A 10,800-nucleotide genomic window follows, 5' to 3' on the forward strand; every position below is an offset into this window, starting at 1 on the left:
GGTAAAGAATCTGGGTATTATCTTCGACCCAACTCTCTCGTTTGAGTCACACATTAAGAGTGTTACTAAAACAGCCTTCTTTCATCTCCGTAATATCGCTAAAATTCGTTCCATCTTGTCCACTAGCGACGCTGAGATCATTATTCATGCGTTCGTTACGTCTCGTCTCGATTACTGTAACGTATTATTTTCGGGTCTCCCTATGTCTAGCAGTAAAAGATTACAGTTGGTACAAAATGCGGCTGCAAGGCTTTTGACAAAAACAAGAAAGTTTGATCATATTACGCCTATACTGGCTCACTTGCACTGGCTTCCTGTGCACTTAAGATGCGACTTTAAGGTTTTACTACTTACGTATAAAATACTACACGGTTTAGCTCCAGCCTATCTCGCCGATTGTATTGTACCATATGTCCCGACAAGAAATCTGCGTTCAAAGAACTCCGGCTTATTAGTGATTCCCAGAGCCAAAAAAAAAAGTCTGCGGGCTATAGAGCGTTTTCTATTCGGGCTCCAGTACTCTGGAATGCCCTCCCGGTAACAGTTAGAGATGCTACCTCAGTAGAAGCATTTAAGTCCCATCTTAAAACTCATCTGTATAATCTAGCCTTTAAATAGACCCCCCTTTTTTAGACCAGTTGATCTGCCGTTTCTTTTCTTCTCTCCTCTTCTCCCCTGTCCCTTGCGAGGGGGAGTTGCATAGGTCCGGTGGCCATGGATGAAGTGCTGGCTGTCCAGAGTCGGGAACCCGGGTGGACCACTAGCCTGTGCATCGGTTGGGGACATCTCTGCGCTGCTGACCCGTCTCCGCTCGGGATGGTTTCCTGTTGGCCCCGCTGTGGACTGGACTCCCGCTGATGTGTTGGATCCACTGTGGACTGGACTTTCACAATGTTATGTCAGACCCACTCGACATCCATTGCTTTCGGTATCCCCTAGAGGGGGGGGGTTACCCACATATGCGGTCCTCTCCAAGGTTTCTCATAGTCATTCACCGACGTCCCACTGGGGTGAGTTTTTCCTTGTCCGTATGTGGGCTCTGTACCGAGGATGTCGTTGTGGCTTGTACAGCCCTTTGAGACACTTGTGATTTAGGGCTATATAAATAAACATTGATTGATTGATTGATTGAGTGTGTATGTCCTATAAAAACACTACGGTTAAAAGTCAAATATTTCCATGTTGCTGCTGATGTTTAACCATGCCCTCTTAAACCAGTGCACTTAATTTCACATGTTGTTCTTTTGTGTTTTTGTTAGCTGAAGAATTGAGCATAGCTAAATGTTTTTTTAAAGAAGATTGGAGATTATATTTGACTTTTTCTATATTATTTTCATTTTTTTTCCCTTTTTCTTATCTCAAAACACCTCTGAAGTTGGGATCCTATTATGCAAAACCTATTTTTCTTACTTGTTGGAACCTGTTTGTGTGTGTTTGGGATCCCCATCAGTCCCGAAAATGTAAAAACAGGGCATGTATGAATGCACAGGTGTACCTTGTTTAAGCGTTAATAAAGAAATTGTGATATTTAAGACATTTTATATTGCTACAAAAAAATGTCTGCGCTACTATTTGTTTTCATTTAGTAGCACCGGTGCTACGAGTGAAAACGCTAAGCGAACAGCCCTGTGCTGCCAGCATTGCTGCAGAGGTTTTGGTTCGTAAAACAGACGTATGAGTGCTGTTAGCCTTTTTGCAGGGGTGGTGTTTGTAAAATAAACGTATAAGCGCTGTCAGCAATACTGCAGAAGTTGTGTTTGTAACAGACGTATGAGTGCTGCTAGCAATGATGCAGAAGTTGCATTCCTAAAATGAATGTATGAGTGCTGCCGGCATTGTTGCAAATGTTGTGTTTGTAAAGTAGATGTATGAGCGCCACCTGCATTGCTGCAAAGGTTAGGTTTGTTAAATAGACATATGATCACTGTTAGCTTTAATGCACAGGGGGTGTTTGTAAGATAGACGCATGAGTGCTGTGGCGTTTGGTTTGAGAAGTAGACGTACGAGTGCTGTCAGCATTTCTGCAGAGGTTGTGTTTGTAAAATATACACACGAGTGCTGCCAGCATTGCTAATTTGCTGCAGAAGTTTGGTTAGTAAAATAAACGTACAAGTGCTGTCAGCATTTATGCAGAGAGTCTTTGAAAAGTGGACGTATGAGTGCTGCCAGCATTGCTGCAGAGGAAGTATTTGTAAAATAGACGTATGACTGCAGCAGGATTGTGTATAAATTCTGCCAGCATTGTTGCAAAGGTTATGTTCGGAAAGTAGACGTATTGGTGTTGCAGCAATGCGTATGAATGCTGCCAGCCTTATAATACCGAAGTTGTGTTTGTATCAAAGACGCGTGAGTGCTGCCAGCATGGCTGCAGAGGTAGAAGGTTATGGGGTTCAGAGCATACACACTGCATCAAGTTGGTCTACATGGCTGTGGTTCCAAAAAGAAGAATATTCTACAGATGATGTACAAGAAAGCTGCAAAGACTTTAAACGTATTTGTTTCAGATACTGTGATGAGGTGGTGACTTGTCCAGGGTGTATCCTGCATTCTGCCAGAGTGCACCTGGGATAGGCTCCAGCCGCCCCGCTACTCCAAAAAGGATAAGCGGTCAAAAAATAATGGATGTTTCAGATAGTGTCAAGCATGAGTGCTGACATGTGTGAAATACAATTGATGGCAAGTGTGTCTTGCCGACAGTTACGATGGTGTTGGGAGTGTAATGGTCTGAGGCTGCATGAGTGCTGCCTGCACTACGAACACTCACTGGGGAGAACTAGATAGTTTTCCATTATGTCCTATGCTTACATTACCTGGCAGCCTTTCTGCTTTGTTTGTTTCAGTGCCCAAATTTGGGCGCCTTTCTTGTGCATACACCGGCTTCCCTTTCCCTGCTTTTCTCACACTCATCCTAATCGCTGACCGCTACCTTCGCCACAACGATCAACTTTTGACAGAACAACTTTTTGATGCATTTCATCTTCAACTCCTGCCTCATCAATAACACTTCTCCACATTGGTTAGACTTGGACGTCAAAAATCAACGGCGAAACAACACAGAATGCTGACAACATGGAACGCAACAACACGGCTAATGGTCCTGGTTGCGACTGTCAAGTTTTTACAGAAAAACTACGCCCATGGTTCCAGCTCATGGAAGTCCAGGTCTAACTTAGAGATATTACCCAGGATGTAGGGTTGTCCTGATACCAATATTTTGGTATTTTGATACTTTTCTAAATAATGGGTACCACAAAAAATTGCATTATTGGCTTTATTTTAACAAAAAATCTTATTAGAGTACATTAAACATATGTTTCTTATTGCAATTGTATCCTTAAAAAAAAAAAGTGAACATACGAGACAACTTTTCTTTTATTAGTAAGTAAGCAAACAAAAGCTCCTAATTTAGCTGCTAACGTATGCAGTAACATATTGTGTCATTTATCATTCATTTATTTTGTCAAAATTATTAAGGACAAGTGGTAGAAAATTAATTATCAATCTACTTGTTCATTTACTGTTAATATCTGCTTACTTTCTCTTTTAACATGTTCTATCTACACTTCTGTTCAAATGTAATAATCACTTATTCTTCTGTTGTTTGGATACTTTACATTAGTTTTGGATGATAGCACACATTTGGGTATCAATCTGATACCAAGTAGTTACAGGATCATACACGTTGGTCATACTCAAAGTCCTCATGTGTCCAGGGACATATTTCCTGAGTTTATAAACATAATATAAATTGAAAAAAACGAAAAAAGATTTTGTGATGCTAATAAATATCGATGTAATCAAAGAAGCATCGACTAGATACGCTCCTGTACCTGGTATCATTACAGTGGATGTCAGGTGTAGATCTTCCCATGGTGTTTGTTTACATTTTGACGCGGGTGAGCTACGGTGTGTAGTGAAGCATGGCATAGCTATTCCTCATCCTGCAGGGATGATATTTGTAAGAAACGTACTTTATTTGTCGCCATGGAGACAAGGATTAGTGATTTAGAAGTAGCTAAAACACTGCCGACTGCGGATGGACGTTAGCCGCTAGCTAGCTAGCCATGTCTTAAAGCACCTCTTCCTGAGGGCGTTTGAGTGTTATAACTTCACCTTTATCGTTAGTTTTTAAGCCAAAATGCGTCCGTTCCCCCTTTTCTGTCTACACACTGTGTCTGCTTGTAAGTACTCCGTGATTGTGCGCTGACGACCATGCTCCTCTGCTCGTAAAACCAGCAATGTCACGACGTGACGACCGTGCTGTCATGCCCGTTAAAAAAAAAAAAGGGGCAGGGGGTGGACCGTTACTTTTTAGAGGCGGTATAGTACCGAATATGATTCATTAGTATCGCGGTACTATACTAATACCAGTATACCGTACAACCCTACCAGGATGTGATTCATTTTGTGGTCATTCGTGTTGTAATGGTCGGGTGACGACCTTAGCGGATCCTCCAGACTACCAGTGAATACTGTGACCTACAGTAGAACATACTATATCGGGTAAAAAGAGTGTAAAGCAGGGGTGTCAAACATACGGTCCGAGGGCCGGATCAGGCCCGCGGGATGAGTTTGCTAAGTATAAAAATGTACCTGAAATTTTTGAATGAAAGAAACAGCTGTTCTAAATGTGTCCACTGGATGTCACAATAGCAATTCTTTGTATCTTTGTAGATGATGCTACATATGTACCACATGATGTTAGTACATCAGTCGAGGAAAATGATCAAACTACACAAATAACATCCTGTAATTTGATTTTGATATAATCGTTTTATCTTGATAGATTGAAAATGAACACCAATGAGTTGACTGATGAACATCACATCATTTATTCAGTAAAAAATATAAATAATGACAAATAAAGTATAAGTAGAATAGAATAGAATAGAATGGACTTTATTGTCATTATATTTGCATTTAACGAGATTAAGGACTCCAATTTATGGTGCAGTAGTGGAAACAAATATGGGATAAAAATAAATTACACAAGAATAAAGATAAAACTAAGAATTGGGATAAAAATAAATTACACAAGAAGTAATAAAGATAAAACTAAGAATTAAAATAAATAGAGTACTATTCAATAAAAATAATAATAGGATATTGTATAGGGATGAATTATTTATTATAAGTTAGAGTTCGGGCAGCACGGTGGGAGAGGGGTTAGTGCGCCTGCCTCACAATACGAAGGTCCTGAGTAGTCGTGAGTTCAATCCCGGCCTCGGGATCTTTCTGTGTGGAGTTTGCATGTCCTCCCCGTGACTGCGTGGGTTCCCTCCGGGTACTCCGGCTTCCTCCCACCTCCAAAGACATGCACCTGGGGATAGGTTGATTGGCAACACTAAATTGGCCCTAATGTGTGAATGTGAGTGTGAATGTTGTCTGTCTATCTGTGTTGGCCCCGCGATGAGGTGGCGACTTGTCCAGGGTGTACACCGCCTTCCGCCCGATTGTAGCTCAGATAGGCTACAGCGCCCCCCGCGACCCCGAAGGGAATAAGCGGTAGAAATGGATGGATGGATGGAAGTTAGAGTTCAGTTAGAGCAGTGGTCCCCAACCACCGGGCCGCGGCCCAGTACCGGTCCGTGGACCGATTGGTACCGGTCCGTGGACCGATTGGTACCGGTCCGTGGACCGATTGGTACCGGGCCGCGGCCGCACAAGAAATTTAAAAAAATATATATATATATATATATATTTTTTTTTTTAATTAAATCAACATAAAAAACACAATATATACATTATATATCAACATAAATCAATACAGTCTGCAGGGATACAGTCCGTAAGCACACATGATTGTATTTCTTTATGACAAAAAAAAAAAAAAAAAAAAAAAAAAATTTTTTTTACTACCCCCCATATACAGCAGATTACAAGCTGGACGCACTGAAATATGCAGCAGAGAATGGCGATCGAGCAGCAGAAAGAAAGGACATACCAGAGGCGACACCGGGGAGGAAGATTTAATCGGATTTAGCGATTAGAAGTGACAGATTGTTTGGTAAACGTATATGTTATAGTTATTTGAATGACTCTTGCCATGATGTGTTGCGTTAACATACCAGGCCCGTTCTCAGTTGGTTATTATGCGTCATATAATGTAGACTTATTCAGCCTGTTGTTCACTATTCTTTATTTATTAGGGACCGAGTCCCTTTGGGACAGAGGACCCTATTGTATTTCTAGCGTTTTATTATTATTATACCGCCGCCTCTTTGAGCTGTAATTTGACCCCTTAACATGCTTCAAAACTCAACAAATTGGACAAACACATCAGGACTGGCGAAAATTGCGATCTTATCAAAAAACCAAACCCCAAAACTCAATTGCGCTCTAGCGCCCCCTAGGAAGAAAACACAGACAAAACTGCCTGTAACTTCCAGTAGGAATGTCGTAGAGACATGAAACAAAAACCTCTATGTAGGTCTCACTTAGACCTAGATTTCATACACTGACAACCCCCAGCAAAAATCAACAGGAAGTTTGCAATTCTCCCTTCAAAACAAAAGTTGAGTATAAACAGTCACTTTTTTTCAAACATTATCTCCTCTGAGCGCGTTTGTTGTGTCGGCTTCAAATTAGCACAGGAGAGAGATTGAACCCTTCTGATTAAAAGTTGATGAAAGAGATTTAATTACTGCCATGGTTTGGATTTTATGAGCCCTCAAAGTCGGTCCCGCCCATCGCTGCTTGCAGCTTTAATTTTAAATTGCCTTTCAAATGTCTATTCTTGGTGTTAGATTTTATCTAATAAATTTCCCCCAAAAATGCGACTTATACTCCAGTGCGACGTATATACGTTTTTATTCTTCTTTATTGTGCATTTTCGGCCGGTGCGATTTATACTCCGGAGCGACTTATAGTCCGAAAAATAGGGTAATTTAGAAGGTTGTCAACGGTTTTTTAATGCTCCAACTATGAATATATCCATCCATCCATTTCCTACCGCTTGTCCCTTCCGGGGTCGCGCTGGAGCCTATCTCAGTTGCACCAATTGTGTTAAAAAATAAATAATTTAGAAGGTTGTCAACGTTTTTTTTAATGATCTAACTACAAATATATAAGATTTTGTAATAATAATCCTACTTTTCGGAAATTCCATTACCATGATTAGGCCTGGGACCAATTAACCGCGATAGACGAAGTGCAAATGTAGTGTTTTATCCGATTACTAAACTACCGAATGGATAAATTACTAAAATAATGGATAGCTGCAGTTGTTCATATTGTGTTATATTGTTGAATTTCTATAATGTTGTTGCCAGGAGGAAACTTGAATGGATGGGTTTGGATTGATGTCAGTGTTATTGAAGTGGTCCAACATGGCAGCGAGCGGACAGGACAGTCCTACCTTGCAGTGTTGTGTTGGGGACTAAAGACAGGACAGTCCTACCTTGCAGTGTTGTGTTGGGGACTAAAGACACGCTCCCGTCCCTGTGGACGAGGATGGCGGACAGCTCGTGAACCTGCGTGGCGATGGGCGGGTGCGTGTCGGCGAGGTGGCGACAGCACTGGAAGCTCAGCGCCCACGCCTGCTCCTCGTTGATGGGCTGCTCGTAGGACCTGAGCACCTCCTCCAGGGACACATCCCGGGGATCCACCACGTCTCCCAGCCGGGATTGTACGTCCTCGTCGCGGCTGTCGGCGGATCGAGCCATGGCTTCCGAGGCGCGGAGCCCATTTCTTAGTCCGCCAACACCGGGGCCATTTCCGCTTTCCTGCCCATTAAAGTGTCGCAGATGCACCTTGATGCCGCAGCGCTCTTCAAGCTCGCTGTACGAACCTTTACTTCCGTTTACTAACCTTCAAAGTAAAACATTTTTATGAAAAATACTATTTTTTTATTGTACTAATACCTTCACTAGATTATGTGCGTGTGCGTTATAACATTTTAAGCATTTCGACGAAGTTCAAACTTCTAGATCGGAAGTAAAAACGTCATATAAGGTGCATTCACGTGACGTCACGTTCGGTTGGTGTAACGTTTGTGGGTGAACAGGAATAGGAACATGTTCTTGTTGTACAGGTCTGCTAAACATTATTCAGTAGTTAGTCCATATTTAGGGTGAATTTTTTTCAAATAAAATTTAAATATTCTTTGTTTGAACTTTAAAAAAAATACTTTTACTATCCTCCATGTACTTACCTTTGAACAGGACCGGTTTTAGGCAGGCAGAAATTTCAAGGGGGCATCATGTGTACTGTACTAATCAGCAGAGGTGGGACCAAGTCATTGCTTTGCAAGTCACAAGTAGGTCTCAAGTCTTTGCCCTCAAGTCTCGAGTCGAGTCCCGAGTCAAGACAGGCAAGTCCCGAGTCAAGTCCAAAGTCAAGACTGGAAAGTCTCAAGTCAAGTCCCAAGTCCTGCATTTTGAGTTTCGAGTCCTTTCAAGTCCTTTTAACCACAGACCAATATATTTACACATATTGTGTATGCTTTTAAAACGCTGTATTTATTTATTAAAACAAGTGCATTTGAAATTGCAGGAAAAAAATAGTGCTGACATTGCACTTCATAATAGCACTATTAACCAGTCATTTTAAACATTTAACTCATTCCTTTACAGAATAAACACATTTGAAAAAACAAGTGCAACTGTACTTATTTGTACAAAAGTGTTAACATTGTATTTCCATGGCATATTGTATTGTAACTAGTTCCACAGCAGTTTCTATCCTGTTCTTACCTTATCTCATTGATCTCATCTCATACTGTATGTGTGTTTATGTGTGCGTACACATGAAAAACATAACAAATACATGAACAAAACAATGAACAGAGTTGTACTTTTTAGATGTCAGGGCCCTATGCAATATGTACACATATTCTTAATATAGTATACATTTTAACTGACCTTTATTTGACTATGTTTGTCTTTTGGTAGGTGGCTAAAATACGCGGTGCTGCTGACCGCTGTCTAACGTTAAGTTACTGTGTGTGATACATTGACTAACGTAACGTTATTAATAGGTACCTCATGCAACCCTGCTTAAAACAAATCACTTGACAAAAAGTATGAATAAGGTAGCAAACTGCAGTGGACGCAACAGATTGCCGTGTTTGCAATGACGTTATAACCACAGACATCTTATAAGTAGACGCAGCATTGGCTGCTGTGATGCGAGAAATTCGTCTGCCATCTTGAAGTGGTGATGAGGAGCCGGCGAGCAGCCTAAACTAACAGTTGACAGGTAGGAAACAAAGATGCCGAGCTGGTGTTCAGCGTTTTTCTACTCAAATGAGCGGACTGTTGAAAATAGGAATCGGGGGATTACTTTTCACAAGTAAGATTTAACATTAACGTACTATTGGTTGTATTTTATGATAAGAATATTACCACAGAGTTGAGAAGGAGCAAAAATCTTCAATATTTGTATGTGAAAATCACAAAGAAATCTTCTGGGGGAGGATGACCCCCTACAGGGGTTTGGTTTACAAACTTTCAGCCCCACCTAAAACTAAATTCACCAGCCGCCACTGATGATGATGCATTCTCATTTTAGGCAAAATATAAGACAATACTTTCTTAACAGTATAATTGTAACCAGGAATAAGTCTTCAAGTAACAATATTCAAATACTAACATTGCTGGGTAAAACAGAATTTGGTTTTATTCGGAATCCAATGAAACAGATTGGTGGTTTTAGCTGATATAAAGACTTTCAGGTGTTTATATACCGGTATGTCTATGTTTAAGTATTTGGCAGACGCTTTTATCCAAAGCGACATACATAAAAAATACATATATAACAATCACTGTAAACATGATAATTTAAGGGAAGAATTTAATACAAAATATCAATACAAAGTGTCAAGACAGAATAAACTCTCTGCTGCTGCAGCAACAGAGATACGGTCTATAAGATATATAGATATCTAATGTATTCATACATTGTTTATGTAGCATGTATATATAACCTAATCATATTGTTTCTTCAACTTAAAAATAGCTGACCGTTTTTTTCACCTTCTCTGGGATTATATTTCCAGTTTTGATCTCGGACGTCTGGTCACTTATAGCATATAAGAATATTCTATTAATGTTAAGCAAACTATGAATAATAAAACACGCCAAAACATGTGTCCGTTATCATAGCTACACGTATGACAAAAAAGCATGTGAAAATCAGTGGTATTCAGTGAGGTAAAATGAATTAAATGCGCTGACAGTTCATTGCTCCTGCCAAATGAATTGCACTGAGTGGAGCGGATCACCACTCCAAGATGGCGGCCCCGCGTAGGCAGTAGCCCTCGATGCTGCGTCTACTTATAAGATGTCTATGGTTATAACGTTAGCAGTGAGTTTACAGCCTCACTGATTTAACTACACAGCAAATAAAAGTCACGTTACTTAGCCAATAAACGTTATCTTACATTCAAAACTTACCCTTCTTTGTGCAACTTCAAATGTCGAACGAAGTTGGAAGTTGTTGCATCTCCGTCTGTAATATTCCACCTGCGTGATTTGCATACGGCAATTCGTTTTTTGTTGACCAAGTCGTAGTTTTTATACCCGAAGGAAAACCAACTTTGGCATAATTGTTTCTCACTGCTGCGTTGTTTGACAACTCTTCTTCATTGGTTGTCCTGCAATTTGATTGGATGAATGCTGTGTGATGAAAACAACGTAGATCTAATTTGATTGGCTGTTGTACTGAGAGCACACCAGCTGACAGGAACAACACGCTGATAGACACAGACGAAGAAAATGAAAAATACGGAGCACTCCCAAATAACTTTTTAAGCTTTGGGTTTTGGGGAAAGTAGCAAGTCATGTCAAGTCAAAAGACTCA

General features: G+C 40.5%; 2 protein-coding genes across 5 annotated transcripts in view; both read right to left on the minus strand.

The window, feature by feature from the left end:
- Positions 1 to 7,808, minus strand: part of spire2 (spire-type actin nucleation factor 2) — a 100,648-nt gene extending 92,840 nt beyond the window's left edge. For 2 of the 4 annotated variants that reach the window (XR_009821318.1, XM_062022361.1), the window contains exon 1: positions 7,400 to 7,804. Coding sequence is in view for 2 of the 4 variants with exons in the window: in XM_062022361.1 (XP_061878345.1) it covers positions 7,400 to 7,664 (265 nt within the window). In the remaining 2 variants the exon portion in view is untranslated. Of the gene's footprint in view, positions 1 to 7,399 lie in introns of all 4 variants that reach the window. The other 2 variants (XR_009821317.1, XM_062022360.1) reach the window with 2 other exon arrangements.
- Positions 1 to 10,800, minus strand: part of adat1 (adenosine deaminase tRNA specific 1) — a 249,004-nt gene that overhangs the window by 19,600 nt on the left and 218,604 nt on the right. The gene's annotated exons all lie outside the window — the stretch shown is intronic.

Source organism: Entelurus aequoreus, linkage group LG16 (assembly GCF_033978785.1).
Source record: "Entelurus aequoreus isolate RoL-2023_Sb linkage group LG16, RoL_Eaeq_v1.1, whole genome shotgun sequence".
In the NCBI taxonomy this organism is placed as follows: domain Eukaryota; kingdom Metazoa; phylum Chordata; class Actinopteri; order Syngnathiformes; family Syngnathidae; genus Entelurus; species Entelurus aequoreus.